The sequence below is a fragment of the Bombina bombina genome, chromosome 8 (genome assembly GCF_027579735.1).
Source record: "Bombina bombina isolate aBomBom1 chromosome 8, aBomBom1.pri, whole genome shotgun sequence".
NCBI lineage: Eukaryota > Metazoa > Chordata > Amphibia > Anura > Bombinatoridae > Bombina > Bombina bombina.
The window spans coordinates 191,557,753-191,575,039 of NC_069506.1; the positions used below are offsets into that span (position 1 = coordinate 191,557,753).

Sequence of the window (17,287 nt, forward strand, 5' to 3'; positions counted from 1 at the left end):
GTAATGGATAATTCTGTCAAAAACATTTTAGCCAAAATGAACCCTTGTCAGCGTAAGCGTGGATGCTCTGTTTTAGTTACTGAAGAGCATGACGACGCTGATATTAATATCTCTGAAGGGCCCCTAACCCAATCTGAGGGAGCCAGGGAGGTTTTGTCTGAGGGAGAAATTACTGATTTAGGGAACATTTCTCAGCAGGCTGAATCTGATGTGATTACTTTTAAATTTAAATTGGAACATCTCCGCATTTTGCTTAAGGAGGTATTATCCACTCTGGATGATTGTGAAAATTTGGTCATCCCAGAGAAACTATGTAAAATGGACAAGTTCCTAGAGGTGCCGGGGCTCCCAGAAGCTTTTCCTATACCCAAGCGGGTGGCGGACATTGTTAATAAAGAATGGGAAAGGCCCGGTATTCCTTTCGTCCCTCCCCCCATATTTAAAAAATTGTTTCCTATGGTCGACCCCAGAAAGGACTTATGGCAGTCAGTCCCCAAGGTCGAGGGAGCGGTTTCTACTTTAAACAAACGCACCACTATTCCCATAGAGGATAGTTGTGCTTTCAAAGATCCTATGGATAAAAAATTAGAAGGTTTGCTTAAAAAGATGTTTGTTCAGCAGGGTTACCTTCTACAACCCATTTCATGCATTGTCCCTGTCACTACAGCCGCATATTTCTGGTTTGATGAACTGATTAAGGTGCTCGATAGTGACTCTCCTCCTTATGAGGAGATTATGGACAGAGTCAATGCTCTCAAATTGGCTAATTCTTTCACTCTAGACGCCTCTTTGCAATTGGCTAAGTTAGCGGCTAAGAATTCTGGGTTTGCTATTGTGGCGCGCAGAGCGCTTTGGTTGAAATCTTGGTCGGCTGATGCGTCTTCCAAGAACAAGCTACTAAACATTCCTTTCAAGGGGAAAACGCTGTTTGGTCCTGACTTGAAAGAGATTATCTCTGATATCACTGGGGGTAAGGGCCATGCCCTTCCTCAGGATCGGCCTTTCAAGGCAAAAAATAGACCTAATTTTCGTCCCTTTCGTAAAAACGGACCAGCCCAAGGTGCTACGTCCTCTAAGCAAGAGGGTAATACTTCTCAGGCCAAGCCAGCTTGGAGACCAATGCAAGGCTGGAACAAGGGAAAGCAGGCAAAGAAACCTGCCACTGCTACCAAGACAGCATGAAATATCGGCCCCCGATCCGGGACCGGATCTGGTGGGGGGCAGACTCTCTCTCTTCGCTCAGGCTTGGGCAAGAGATGTTCTGGATCCTTGGGCGCTAGAAATAGTCTCCCAGGGTTATCTTCTGGAATTCAAGGGACTTCCCCCAAGGGGAAGGTTCCACAGGTCTCAGTTGTCTTCAGACCACATAAAAAGACAGGCGTTCTTACATTGTGTAGAAGACCTGTTAAAAATGGGAGTGATTCATCCTGTTCCATTGAGAGAACAAGGGATGGGGTTCTACTCCAATCTGTTCATAGTTCCCAAAAAAGAGGGAACGTTCAGACCAATCCTAGATCTCAAGATCTTAAACAAATTTCTCAAGGTCCCATCTTTCAAGATGGAAACCATTCGAACTATCCTTCCTTCCATCCAGGAAGGTCAATTCATGACCACGGTGGATTTAAAGGATGCGTATCTACATATTCCTATCCACAAGGAACATCATCGGTTCCTAAGGTTTGCATTCCTGGACAAACATTACCAGTTCGTGGCGCTTCCTTTCGGATTAGCCACTGCTCCAAGGATTTTCACAAAGGTACTAGGGTCCCTTCTAGCTGTGCTAAGACCAAGGGGCATTGCAGTTGTACCTTACCTGGACGACATTCTGATTCAAGCGTCGTCCCTCCCTCGAGCAAAGGCTCACACGGACATCGTCCTGGCCTTTCTCAGATCGCACGGCTGGAAAGTGAACGTGGAAAAGAGTTCTCTATCCCCGTCAACAAGGGTTCCCTTCTTGGGAACAATTATAGACTCCTCAGAAATGAGGATTTTTCTAACAGAGGCCAGAAAGACAAAGCTTCTGGACTCTTGTCGAATACTTCATTCCGTTCCTCTTCCTTCCGTAGCTCAGTGCATGGAAGTGATCGGGTTGATGGTAGCGACAATGGACATAGTTCCTTTTGCGCGCATTCATCTAAGACCATTACAACTGTGCATGCTCAGTCAGTGGAATGGGGACTATACAGACTTGTCTCCAAAGATACAAGTAAATCAGAGGACCAGAGACTCACTCCGTTGGTGGCTGTCCCTGGACAACCTGTCACGAGGGATGACATTCCACAGACCAGAGTGGGTCATTGTCACGACCGACGCCAGTCTGATGGGCTGGGGCGCGGTCTGGGGATCCCTGAAAGCTCAGGGTCTTTGGTCTCGGGAAGAATCTCTTCTACCGATAAATATTCTGGAACTGAGAGCGATATTCAAGGCTCTCAAGGCTTGGCCTCAGCTAGCGGGGACCAAGTTCATACGGTTTCAATCAGACAACATGACGACTGTTGCGTACATCAACCATCAGGGGGGAACAAGGAGTTCCCTAGCGATGGAAGAAGTGACCAAGATTATTCTATGGGCGGAGTCTCACTCCTGCCACCTGTCTGCTATCCACATCCCGGGAGTGGAAAATTGGGAAGCGGATTTTCTGAGTCGTCAGACATTGCATCCGGGGGAGTGGGAACTCCATCCGGAAATCTTTGCCCAAGTCACTCAACTTTGGGGCATTCCAGACATGGATCTGATGGCCTCTCGTCAGAACTTCAAAGTTCCTTGCTACGGGTCCAGATCCAGGGATCCCAAGGCGGCTCTAGTGGATGCACTAGTAGCACCTTGGACCTTCAAACTAGCTTATGTGTTCCCGCCGTTTCCTCTCATCCCCAGGCTGGTAGCCAGGATCAATCAGGAGAGGGCGTCGGTGATCTTGATAGCTCCTGCGTGGCCACGCAGGACTTGGTATGCAGATCTGGTGAATATGTCATCGGCTCCACCTTGGAAGCTACCTTTGAGACGAGACCTTCTTGTTCAGGGTCCGTTCGAACATCCGAATCTGGTTTCACTCCAGCTGACTGCTTGGAGATTGAACGCTTGATTTTTTCGAAGCGAGGTTTCTCAGATTCTGTTATCGATACTCTTGTTCAGGCCAGAAAGCCTGTAACTAGAAAGATTTACCACAAAATTTGGAAAAAATATATCTGTTGGTGTGAATCTAAAGGATTCCCTTGGGACAAGGTTAAGATTCCTAGGATTCTATCCTTCCTTCAAGAAGGATTGGAAAAAGGATTATCGGCAAGTTCCCTGAAGGGACAGATTTCTGCCTTGTCGGTGTTACTTCACAAAAAACTGGCAGCTGTGCCAGATGTTCAAGCCTTTGTTCAGGCTCTGGTTAGAATCAAGCCTGTTTACAAACCTTTGACTCCTCCTTGGAGTCTCAATCTAGTTCTTTCAGTTCTTCAGGGGGTTCCGTTTGAACCCTTACATTCCGTTGATATTAAGTTATTATCTTGGAAAGTTTTGTTTTTAGTTGCAATTTCTTCTGCTAGAAGAGTTTCAGAATTATCTGCTCTGCAGTGTTCTCCTCCTTATCTGGTGTTCCATGCAGATAAGGTGGTTTTACGTACTAAACCTGGTTTTCTTCCAAAAGTTGTTTCTAACAAAAACATTAACCAGGAGATTATCGTACCTTCTCTGTGTCCGAAACCAGTTTCAAAGAAGGAACGCTTGTTGCACAATTTGGATGTTGTTCGCGCTCTAAAATTCTATTTAGATGCTACAAAGGATTTTAGACAAACATCTTCCCTGTTTGTTGTTTATTCAGGTAAAAGGAGAGGTCAAAAAGCAACTTCTACCTCTCTCTCTTTTTGGATTAAAAGCATCATCAGATTGGCTTACGAGACTGCCGGACGGCAGCCTCCCGAAAGAATCACGGCTCATTCCACTAGGGCTGTGGCTTCCACATGGGCCTTCAAGAACGAGGCTTCTGTTGATCAGATATGTAGGGCAGCGACTTGGTCTTCACTGCACACTTTTACCAAATTTTACAAGTTTGATACTTTTGCTTCTTCTGAGGCTATTTTTGGGAGAAAGGTTTTGCAAGCCGTGGTGCCTTCCATTTAGGTGACCTGATTTGCTCCCTCCCTTCATCCGTGTCCTAAAGCTTTGGTATTGGTTCCCACAAGTAAGGATGACGCCGTGGACCGGACACACCTATGTTGGAGAAAACAGAATTTATGTTTACCTGATAAATTTCTTTCTCCAACGGTGTGTCCGGTCCACGGCCCGCCCTGGTTTTTTAATCAGGTCTGATAATTTATTTTCTTTAACTACAGTCACCACGGTACCATATGGTTTCTCCTATGCTATTATTCCTCCTTAACGTCGGTCGAATGACTGGGGTAGGCGGAGCCTAGGAGGGATCATGTGACCAGCTTTGCTGGGCTCTTTGCCATTTCCTGTTGGGGAAGAGAATATCCCACAAGTAAGGATGACGCCGTGGACCGGACACACCGTTGGAGAAAGAAATTTATCAGGTAAACATAAATTCTGTTTTTGCTTTGTTCTTTTGGTATTCTTACTTTAAAACTAAACCTAGGTAGGCTTATATGCTGCTTTTTTAGCCCTTGAAGGCCGCCTCTTATCTAAATGCATTTTGGCAGTTGTTCACAGCTAGAGGGCATTGGCTCACATGTACCATATAGATAACATTGTGCTCACGCCCGTGGAGTTAAAAAAAACATTTTTAAACTGCAATTATTAGATTGTTTTTCATATCCGATGATCTGTACTAATATGTATCAGAGGATTATTGTGACATACATTTGGTAGTGTATGTGTTTATATTTTCTGAAAACATTTTATTTTATTTTGCAGTGGAGCTTGTTGCAAATATTGAAAGGAAAATTGTCCGTGTTGTGCAGGTAAGAGCAGCTCATTTGTTTATTATTGTTCTAATTTATTTAAAGGTGTAATTCCACCTGTTTGCACTTTTATTTCTAGACACCAGGAACATCAGTCCTAACACTGCATTCTACTTGCTCAATATACTAATAAAATAATAATCCGCTTTATCTTTTATTACATTACACTCCACTCAGACTCGCACACTGCCTCTATCACACTTATCTCAACCTCCTTTAAGACGCTGTCCCCAAAACTCTGTTATTTCATAAATGTCTGTGTGACCCACTGCATTCCTGTATCAGTTTCTTTTTGTGGGTTGGTCCCAGTGTATAGATTTGTATGTCGTCATATGTGGTCTCCTGTTTGTTCTACTGCATGGGCTGTGTTTGGTACTGCCACTGTGGGTATATGTTTGTGTGTCCACACCTGTTCCCGTGGTTTTCCTTAGGTTCCCATGCAAACGCAGAGCATGGCAATAACGCATGGTACATTTGGTGTTGCCTTTATTAAATTGTATGTGTTTCAGTGTTTTGTATATTGTTTACATACTGCAACATACCTGACATTTATTTTGTAGTAAAAGTGGCTGCGCTGATATATTTTTCTTCTAGTTTGGGTCTAATCCTGCATCTGTTGGAGACACAAAACTGAAGCCAGGTGAGAGCACATTGCTCAAAGAAGATGAAATCCTCTGTTTGGTGAATGGACTTCACAAGTATTCTGTTAGCTTTGCAGAGGAGATAGCCAGCAGCACAACCAACCCTAGAAAACCCAAGGAAAGGTTAAACGTTCGGAAAACGACATCATTGGCGCCGTCTCCAAAAAAAACACTTATTGACTTTTTTGGAGCAAAAAGATCTGAAGGCCAAAAGAGAAGCTCTCCAGATGGGGATAAGAAACCAGAACAAAGCAGAAAGAGATCAAAGCACGAGGATCCGAGTATGGAAAATAAAGAAGAGAGCGATGATTCGGAAGAGGAGGATGTTGCACGTAAACTAAAAGAATTACAGCAGATTGCGGCTAAAGCCAATAAGGGGAACTCTGAGACCGTGCAAAATCCTTCAGATGTGACCAAAGAAGGATCCTGCACCAAGGATTGTTGGGAAGAACATGGGAAGCTTTTACTATTTAACAAAAAAGGTGTCCAGTCAAGTTCTAAGGTACCCAACGCCTTAAGAGGTTTAGCGAGCAATAGCTAATTGCACTGTTTCTATAAGGAGCCGTGTGTAAAGTGATATTAAAAGCAGCAATATACAATAATAGTTTAGTGCTTCTTTTTTAGCCCAAGGATAATATTTAGGCACTTGGGAATATTCTATTGCATTTGTAAATTTTGCAACTGGTAGTAATCATCATAAAAATATATGCAGTTTTTGTGGCTGTAAAATTTAGAATGGTAATAGAATATGACCCTATTCTTATGTTGGGTATGTTTCTTTTTGCTTTTTTTTCACAGCAGATATGACTGCCCCTTTTCACAAATAATAAGAAGTTTTAAGGGGACATGTAATTTAAACTTAACCTTTCATGATTCAGCAAAGTTTCAAAGAAATCATAAATCCGTTAGCAAACAATACAGTATGTTATTTGTTATTATTATTTAGTTTTTTTAGAAAAGGATTTATGCTTTTCTCGAATACACTGGCTAACACGGTACTTCCCTTTTTCAACAAAGGATACCAAGAAAAAGGGGTAAATTTGGAAACTAAACTTGAAATTTAGTTTTTAGATTCTACATTCTGTCTGAATCATAAAATGTTAACTTTTTGTCTTCTGTGCCATTTAACAATGGATAAATGCAGTTACTATGGTAATGTTGGACATAGTCAGTGCCCCAAATATAAGTGAAATAAAAGACCCTCATAATGCTGCGTAAAGAAGAAAGAACAGAGTGTAGCTGCCGAGGGTATCCCCACCCCTTTTACTTTAATGACCCTGCCTCACCTAGATATTTATAACTCGCCATCTTTATTTTCTTTAGACCACTGGTTTTCAAACCTGCCCTGATGCCTCCCTAACAGGCCAGATTTTGAGGATATCTGATCAAGAGCACATGTGAAATATTCAGCTGATTAGTAAACATGTTTTTTTTACCTGCTCTTTCCAGGGGCGGAACAATTTTTTTCTATTCCCAGCAATTGTTGTTCTAGGCCCCCCGCTGCCTGGTTTGCACTGGAAAAGCCTTTCAACATGCGCTGTGCACACAGGTTGCTCCATGGCCTCCCTCTGCTCCCTGCCACTTGTCCCCAGTAGGTGATGCAGCCCACTGGCCCTGAAAAGCTGTACAGGCCCCTCTTAGATGCTGCCCCCCAGCATTGCAGGGTCTGCAGGGCCAGGATTTCCCGCCACTGGCTCTCACCCAAGGTAATCCTGAAAATCTGGCCTGTTAGGGAGACCCGAGGACAGCTTTGAAACCAGTGCTTTAGACCCTTTAATTCCAGTTAAGTTATCACACAATAAGGCTGAGAAACTAAGGATATTTTACCACATGAACACTAGCAGCTGGTTCATTTTCTGTAGCAAATATTTATTTATTTAAATCCCATAAAAGTATAGAAAGATACAATCGGTTTTACTGTAATGACAGCAAACAAATCATATTCCTGTAAATGGGTGTTGTCATATTGTTTCTGTCTTCACATGTGAGATTACACAAAAATTAACCCTTAGAGAGTAGGGAGAGGATATATTATTGACCTGTTTATTTTGCAGATTGTTGGATTTGATATAGATGGAACAATCATTACTACAAAGTCAGGCAAAGTGTTTCCTACTGGCCCAGATGACTGGAGGTGAGCTGATATGTGTCACACAATAATAGGACTAAATTAAAAGACAATGTGTCCCATTAATGTAAAAATATCTGTCTTTCAATTTTTCAGAATTTTATATCCAGAAGTTCCCCAAAAACTGAAATCTCTTCTAGCTGAAGGATACAAGGTATTTCTTTTTTCTTTTACAAGCTCTATTAAGTCACATTAAAAGTAATACACAGAGTTATGAGCCAAACACATACAAGGCTGATTCCAATCAGTACACTGAAATTAGAAAAAGAAATAGGGAACAAACATCAAGTCAGGATTCTGTGCCCGGCAGATTGATTTTATTCTTTCTGTGGAAATAGATATCATCACAGTGTCCACTAGTCTAGTGATTGGATACAAGGTATTTTATCTCTACTGAATACATAATATCTGCCAGCATACTGGAGTCTCACTTTTCTATCTAACACCTTTTTTCATCTTCCCAGGTTGTCTTCTTTACCAATCAGATGGGAATAAGTCGGGGCAAACTAAGGCCCGAAGTTTTTAAAGCAAAAACTGAAGCAATATTGGAGCGTTTGGGAATTCCTGTGCAGGTCTGTGCAGATCATTGCATATCATTTTAAAATATTTGAAATTCAGGCTTTATCCTCATATATTTTTTCTGTTCTTATTTGGCAAGAATTGTATACAGCTGGTCATTATTTATGGTGTTGTGAGTTGACAGTGGGCACTTGCCTTTCAAGTTTCAAAAACATTGCACCCATTTAGATTACACACACACACACACACATATATATATATATACATACCCCCCAACTGTCCCGATTTTCGCGGGACAGTCCCGATTTTAGGGGTCTGTCCCCCTGTCCCGGTTTGCTAGCCATCTGTCCCGATTTGCCCCAGGCATTTAAAAAAAAAAAATTTTTTTTTTTTTTTAAATTCTGTTGGGCCCATACTCAGAAGCAGCTGACTTTGCTCTGACAGGGTTAAATACCTGTTATATTCCCTGTGGAAAAGGAATGGTGTGTGGGTTATGCAGGAGTAAGAAGGCTGTATACACTCTGACCACGGGTAATGGTGACCTCTCTAACCTACCTCTGGTAGTGATGATGTCTAACCCCTGGTGATAATACTAGCATGCCTTCAGTTTTATACAATGAGCAGTGCTAATACCAGGGTAACAAACAGTGGCAGCCGCAGACTGCCAGCTAATGTGCTTGCCAACCCCAGGACCCCATACAATGAATTACAGATACTCATATATGATGTAGTGTGTGTGTCTATCTGTATCCATAACTCTGTGTGTGTGTGTATCTGTATGTATAAGTTTATGCTATGTAGTGTGTGTGTGTCTGCATGTATAAATGTAAGCTATGTAGTGTGTGTATGTGTATCTGCATGTATAAGTGTGTTTCTGCCTGTATAAGTATATGCCATGTAGTGTGTGTATCTTCGTGTGTAAGTGTATGCTATGTAGTGTGTGTGTATCTTCATGCGTAAGTGTATGCTATGTAGTGTGTGTGCATCTGCATGTATAAATGTATGCTATGTAGTGTGTGTGTGTCTGCATGTATAAGTGTATGCTATGTAGTGTGTGTGTGTATCTGCATGTATAAGTGTATGCTATGTAGTGTGTGTGTGTGGCTGTATGTATAAGTGTATGCTATGTAGTGTGTGTGTATCTGCATGTATAAGTGTATGCTATGTAGTGTGTGTGTATCTGCATGTATAAGTGTATGCTATGTAGTGTGTGTGTATCTGCATGTATAAGTGTATGCTATGTATTGTGTGTGTATCTGCATGTATAAGTGTATGCTATGTAGTGTGTGTGTATCTGCATGTATAAGTGTATGCTATGTATTGTGTGTGTATCTGCATGTATAAGTGTATGCTATGTAGTGTGTGTGTATCTGCATGTGTAAGTATATGCTATGTAGTGTGCTACTGTGCATTTTTACTGACTTTAAAGGCCAGAATCCAGAATATTAATGGGGAATGCAGTGAGCAGTTTTAAAGAATTTATTATTAAATGTCCAATTAAGATAAAAAATATTTAACGTCTTTGCAAAAGCTAATTAAATACATAGCTCACATAGCCATACCAGTGGTTTGAGCTTGTGTTTGATTTGCTGCCTGTGTATTAAAATATATGACTTTATTTAGAATTTTATTTATATTACTTTGGTCTTATGATTTTTTTAAGCCCCACCCACCACATTTCAATTTTTTGCCGCGGGGGGGGGGGGGGTCCCTCTTTTGAATTTTGAAATGTTGGGAGGTATGATATATATATATATATATATATATATATATATATATATATATATATATATATATATATATATATATATATATATATATATATATATATAATGTTGAATGGGGCATAATATGTTACAGCATTTTGGTTTTTAACTATTGCTTGCATATAGCTATGTGTTTAATCTCTGCAAAGGGGTTTAAACACACAATTAAAGTCCGCTCCCGAGCAGCAAAACACTCCTGGAACCTGGGGACAGCACAGCTTACTGTGAGTGCCAGTGAGCACCCAGGGCTGAGCATGTTGCAGGATCATGGGATGATAAAGCCCATGTAAAGCCAAAATGTGCTCCAGACTGTCCCAGTGAGTGTTGTGAGGGGACTGATTGAACAGATCATTTTTAAACTAAATTTTGTCTTTCATAAATTTAAATACAAGCTGGGGAGGAAAATTATACAAAATACTGTCTTAAGCAATACACACAGCATAACTAATTCTTCCAGCATCCCATCACCTCTAGGAGCAAAGAGGCTAAAAAAAGCCTGTGTTCTGCTATGAACAGGAGGGTGGGGGCTGGGGGTATTTATGACCTGTCCTGCAGCAGCACACATGATTCACAAGGGATTCTTAAACAGCTCTTTGGCTATAACATCCCCCTCTTACCTCCTTCACTGCTACAGTACATCCTCTCCTATGCCCTGTCTTCTGCTGCAGGCAGATGAAGGCTGGCACCGCACTTGAGGGCCAAGAAGGGGGAGGGAAGGAAACTGCTAGCTTAAAGATATGTTATTAAGCAGAAGGAAGCCCAGCCCTAGAATATACAGACCCACTAGATCTACCACCCACAGGCTCAGTAGCATCGGCAACACAAGGAGACAGGTGGTGCCACTGCACTCATCAGCCTGCAACGCTGTATGGCTTTTCTGCAGCGTGGGGCTGATCTTTAAACCAGTCTGGAGAGTAAGGGGTGTGCACTCGCCTATCTCAGCGGCGATATTTATCCTCCTAACATGTTGACAAAGAGGCTCTTGTCACTGAGAATGCTCCCACTTATAGGCTGCTCCAATGTCGCCAACTCGCCACTGACTGACTTCTAGTTCTTAGTACAAAAAGATAGTCAAGCACACACCTAAAACTGGGTGCAGAGCTGTAGCAGGGTACCCCACAACCCCACAAAGATATCCAAGTATTCTAAATAAACAGCAGCATTCAAATGTGGTAAAACGTAATCACAAATTTATTGCAGCATCAGCAGAAAAACAGCAGCAACATTTCGGACTACTTGTCCTTATTCATGCTCAGCATGAGGAAGGTGGCTGTTCGAAAACGTCACATGACCTCAGCGAAAAACTGGTCACATGGTCGCTCCTGTCAAAATCTTTTTTTTTTTCTTTTTCAAGCCACAAATTCAGTGCAGCGACCGGGTGCAAGTGTCGCCCCCCAAAATTTGCCATCCTAGGCACAGGCCTTGTTGGCCTATACCTTAATACGCCCCTGCTCTTCCCCCTTATTTTCCCTTGCTACCTTTTTATATTATCTCTCCCCCCTTATCTCATCTCTTTTTCTCCCCTATCATATCCTTTCTCATCTTTATTTATATCCTCTCTCTCCTTCTCTCCTCTTATTTCTTCTATGTTCTTTTTTATACCCTCTCTCTTCTCTCTCCCCTCTTGTCTCCCCTCTCTTTCTCTCTCTTCCCTCTCTCTCCCCCTCCCTTTCTCTCTCTCTCTCCCCCTCCCTTTCTCTCTCTCTCTCTCTCCCCCTCCCTTTCTCTCTCTCTCTCCCCCTCCATTTTTCTCTCTCTCTCTCCCCTCTTATCTCTGCTTTCTCTCCTCTTATCTCCCCCCCTCTCTCTCCTATCAATACTAAATTCTCTGTATAACATGCTATATTTAGCACACACATAGTATTTATTTTTGTCCGTTGTATGGGTTTATTGATTTTTTTTTATGTGGGCATACTGTGAAGTGAACACTTTGTTTCTATATTTGCTACATCTAGTTTTTACCTATTTTATTATTTTAGTGATATTTAAAATTGAATTTAGCAAAAATAAATAAATACACCTTAGTTAATTAAATTAATCAAATGATTAATTATTTTAAAAAATAAAAGAAGAAAACATTTTTAGTCCCCACAGTTCTGGTTGCGATTTTCAGCTTTGTTTCTTTTATTTTTGTGTTGAAACACTTTTTTTAACCCTTGACACATGTTGTATGGTAAAGGTGAATAGTTAAATTGAAAACCCTGTGTGCAAAGTCAACCTAATTTGTTTTCTTTAGGGAAACAAATGTTATATGAAGAACAATGTCAACACATTCCTGTTAAAACAATAAAACACTCCACTGGGATTAGGTCTGAAAACCTGTTTACATGAGTTTAGGGAATGTAGGCAGCACATTACTTCTGCCTTTCCTTCCTTTTAGACTGACAGAATTAAAGGAACCCAAAAGTGTAAAAAGAAAATGCTAGAATATATTAGAGCATTTTATTATTGCACTATTGCTGCAAAGGGGTTAAATGCAGTTAAAGCTAGCTCCAGAGCAGCAGAACTCTACAGTGAGCTAGCTGAACACATAAATTGAGCCAATGACAAGAGACATGTGTTTAGCCACCAGCTAGCTCCCATTATTTATTTACATGTCCAGAGAGTTTTGAGATCACAGCTCTTTAGTAGACCCAGGCTGTTTCTGATAATAGTGCATTTGCAGGTTGATTTCCTGCCTTTTTGCATGCCAACCCACTGACCCAATCAAGAAACTAGGCTGTAACATAAACTGCATGTTAGTGCTGAATGTTCTTTTTTTATATTAATACAAACTAGCCAGTCTTTAAAGAGATATAAAACAGTTTATTTAATTGCTGTAATAAAAAAAGCAATATGCAGTGGGTTATACTTAAAGGGACAGTATACACAATTTTTCATTTAACTGCATGTAGTAGACAATACTATAAAGAATCATTTGCACAGATACTGATCTAAAAATCCAGTATAAAACTGTTTAAAAACTTACTTAGAAGCTCCCAGTTTAGCACTGTTAAAAGGGTTAGCTGGAACACCCACTGCAAGTGGTTCTATAGCAAAAAAATCAGATCATATCCCGCTCCCCCTTCCTCTGCATATGAAAAGACTCTTTACACAAACAGGAGCAAGCTGGAGTAGGAATACATCAGTATTCTCCTAAAACTTTGGGGCTTGGTTAGGAGTCTGAAATCCCTTTTAAATATTTTTTTTCATTTTCTTTTAATCTTACTTTGTGCAAGGAATGTTACTTCCTGTTACAGGGAGACATTTTTTTTTTTTCACAGATCCCACATGGGATACTTTGTGATTGACTGTAACGCCCAGTGGATGCATTGCTGATTCAGGCAATTACACGCCCAGTGGAGAGTGAGGAGTAATATGAGGCCCAATCAATGGTTGTTGAGATTAGACGGCTGCAATATGGTTACAAAGAGCCAACGGCTCCTCAAGTGTGGGTGTTATGTACTGGAGTCATACGTACATACGAGTAGATACATACTGGATAGGGAATTAGGTTGCTATTTGTGCAATGGGCTCCATAAAAGCTATTTGACTTGTTACTCATGCTTATGTCTACATAGATTTGTAGGGTGGGTGGGTGGGAAAAGTTTTTAATTTTTATATTATGTTGCCTTCTTTGGCTCATAGGAAAATGTAGCTACTTCAGGGTAATTCGGTCCCTTGTTGTGATTAAAAGAAGACTTGTGTTTTAATGTTGTGAAAAATAACTTTCAGTCAAAAAGCTCTCCTCCATTACTGATTGTGCTAAGACACTATTAATTCCTGGGCCTTCCCTGTCTTCGAAAATAAATGTGTTCAGAGCGCCTCAAAATGGGCTAAGTGTTGTACAATGTATAGAGTGTGTGCTTAAAAATATTTTAATTGTAGATCTAGTAATTTACACAAGAATAAAACATGCCACAATGGGTACAGTGGTAATAAATGACAATAAAAACAATAAGATGTGGATCCACTCTTGTACAAATTGAATATTGAATATATCTATATAAAAACACTGAATGATGAATTGATGTAGAGGCAATGATAGAACCTCCAATAAAAATATAAAAAAATAAAATTCAAACAATATCTGAAAGAAATCAATCCAAGGTGTGGATTTAAAAAATAAATACAATAAAATCAAATGTATCGATTGCTGATATCGACTGGGAAAAGGATACCGTAAGAGATATTGTGTACCAGTGTTAGTGGTAATAATGTGTCCAAAATTATAAGAGTGGTCAAAAGAGGGTGAAAAATTATCCTTTGTGATTGCAAATATAAAGAAACCAAACAGTGTCAGCTTTCTTATTCAAAAATGAAAAAATTATGTGAAAAATTCAAAAAAAAATTGAAAAAATGTTGCGCAAAAAATGAAAGAGAACAAAGTTAGTGATAAAAAAAAAGGAAAAAAGAGAACAAAGTCAGTGATTGCAATCCAACAAACAATATCCTATAAAAGTCTAACTGTGAAGATCCAAATAGAAATCAAAAGTTAATAATGTGTAGAAAAGGAAACCTTATTTTCCTAGTGGTGAGAGTCCATCTGAAGTTCCTGATGGTGAGAATAAAGTCAACAGTCTTTTAGGTCAAACCCAATTGATGGGCTGGGGTTCCTGTTCCTGATGGTGAGAACCCTTGGTGGTTTGGGAGAAACTCTAATCCAATTTTTTTTTTTTTTTAAATAAACCTAAAAACAAATAAAAACAACAATAGTGTAGATGGTACTAAAAACATATATAAAATCAGAATAGTGCTTACCAGCTGTGGTCAACGCGTTTCGGCCTCCTCTAGGCCTTTCTCAAGACTCTTTGAGTATGTTTTATTCTTGTGTAAATTACTAGATCTACAATTAAAATATTTTTAATCACACACTCTATACATTGTACAACACTTAGCCCATTTTGAGGCGCTCTGAACACATTTATTTTATTAGTATATCTTCTAAGCTAGCTAGTTAGCTCACTGTTCAGAGCTATAGGTGTCCGTCTTTGGCACTATACCCCATTGAAATCCTTATTACCTTCCCTGTCTTCCTTTTGCAATATTCTTCAAACATTTTGTTCCCCCACAGATCGGTGCAAGAACATTGCAGACCCTCATAACACAAATCATTTGTGTTAAAATGTCTAACATAATAAAGCCTTAACAATTCGAGTCATTAATCAATATCAGTCATTTTCAGTATAAGAAAAATTATTTATAGTTATTAAAACCTCCTGTCACATGTATAGTGCACAAAAAACTCAAGTTAAAGGGACGTGAAACCCACAAAATGTTTCTTCCTTGATTCAGATAGATTATACATTTTTAAGCAACTTTCCAATTTACTCCTGTTATCAAGTTTGCTTCATTCTCTTGGTATCTTTTATTGAAGAAGCAATTCACTCCTGGAAGCTAGCTGAACACATTTGTAAGCCAATTAAAATGGGCATACAACATCAGCCACCAATTAGCTCCAAGCTCCTGAACCTATCCAGACATGCTTTTCAACAAAGGATACCAAGAGAATTAAGCAACTTAAATAGAAGTACATTGGAAAGTTGTTTAAAATTGCCTGCTCTATCTGAATCATGAAAGAAGAATTTTGGGTTTCATGTCCCTTTAAACAATTTACCAGAGCATTTTTTGACATTCTAATGGTAGAATGATTGTTCCCAGTGGCAATAGTTTATGCTATTGAATTTTTATAAATGTTACATTTCCCTATATTAATGTGACATTTGTTTCACGGATACACATAAAAGAGAAATTATAGGACAGTAAACACAGTAGATTTGCATAATCAACAAATGCAAGATAACAAGACAATACAATAGCATTTACTCTGCATTTTAAATGAGTAGTAGATTTTTTTCTAACACATTTTAAAGTTATGTATATTTCCACTCCCCCTGTACCATGTCATAGCAATCAGCCAATCACAAATGCATATACGTATAGTCTGTTAATTCTTGCACATGCTCAGTAGGAGCTGGTATGTATATATTGGGTACTTGTAAAGCGCAACTAAACACCCGTAAGGGTCTCAAGGCGCTGCTCATTTTATCGACCTCGGAAGGATGAAAGGCTGAGTGGACCTCACCGGGGATCGAACCTGCAACCCTTGGGTTACTACAGAACTCAGCCACAGTGCCTTAGCATGCTGCGCTATCTGTCCGACTCAAAAAGTGTACATATAAAATACTCTGCACGTTTTTTTTAATGGAAGTAAATTGGAAAGTTGTTTAAAATGACATGCTGTATCTGAATCATGAAAATTTAATATAACCTGAGTGTCCCTTTAAATATTCAAATGTTGAGCTCCAAAGTTATAGGAAGCAACAATGCATTTAAATAGGATGAGTTTCTTAAAATTGAATGTCACATGCAAAGCCCAGCAACGCATCTAACAGGCGGCGTGTAAGTTTCTTTCACCAGGCGTTACAGCCAATCACAAAATATCCAATGTGGGATGTGCTAAAATGCGGGGGGCTGTGGTCTCTACGGGAAGGCAAAAGGGGAAACCTCCCTTGCTTGCTAGGAGAAACAAACTAGGTTTCACTGCTCCAGTCATTTTCTTGACCATACTCCGTAGAGGACGTTTTGCAAAAATCATGTGACTATAAAATGTCATTTTTATAATTGTAACTCTCTTATCTTACTAAAGGCAAGTGGCTACTCTGAGATTTTCTAAGTGCTATTTTTTATGTTTTTAACATAATCTGTCCTTTTTTACTTAAGGAGCAGTGTTTCATATCCCTTAAAGGTGCCGTGTTTCCTAAGAGGCAGGGATGTACACAGACAAAATAACGTGAAGCAGGAGGGAGTTCCTACAAATGAGTGGCACATCCTTAAAACAATGGTGGCTCATTTGCATCAAAAGAACAACTCAAGTGGTTATTTATGCTTGCATGTTATTAGCAAAATTCCAGGGGTTATGAGCAAAGTTCCAGACACCCACATGCAGAGCATTAAGCCTAGTGCCACAGACAGCCTGTTATTGAGTCTGCAAACCAGCAGCTCCTTTTGTATTACCTTGCATTGTGTTGTGAGAATTGGTGGAAACATCCCTAATATTTTACTGTACCAAAACAACTGCTTATGTGATATAAAACATTTGTCTAACTTAGTTTTTTTTCTGTGCTTTTTCGCCTTGTGTCTCATTTTCTAGGAGAGTTTTTTTTTCATTTACTTATTATTCTTAGATGAGAGTTTCTCTTTAAAAGCCATAATTATGTAAAAAAATGTGTGCTCTAATTCATAAATTTAACACTAGTGATGCCCCAAATCTATGGGGTTAAGCACATAATTAAAATACTGTTCGGCGACAGCACTGCTATCATTGGAAAATGCTGCTAATTCAAT

The 17,287-nt window shown here is 39.8% G+C and overlaps 1 protein-coding gene across 2 annotated transcripts in view; it reads left to right on the plus strand.

The window, feature by feature from the left end:
* Positions 1 to 17,287, plus strand: part of PNKP (polynucleotide kinase 3'-phosphatase) — a 127,821-nt gene that overhangs the window by 35,014 nt on the left and 75,520 nt on the right. For both annotated transcript variants that reach the window (XM_053690799.1, XM_053690800.1), the window contains exons 3-7: positions 4,861 to 4,907; positions 5,502 to 6,050; positions 7,603 to 7,682; positions 7,773 to 7,830; positions 8,141 to 8,248. In XM_053690799.1, coding sequence (XP_053546774.1) covers positions 4,861 to 4,907; positions 5,502 to 6,050; positions 7,603 to 7,682; positions 7,773 to 7,830; positions 8,141 to 8,248 — 842 coding nt within the window. The remainder of the gene's footprint in view (positions 1 to 4,860; positions 4,908 to 5,501; positions 6,051 to 7,602; positions 7,683 to 7,772; positions 7,831 to 8,140; positions 8,249 to 17,287) is intronic.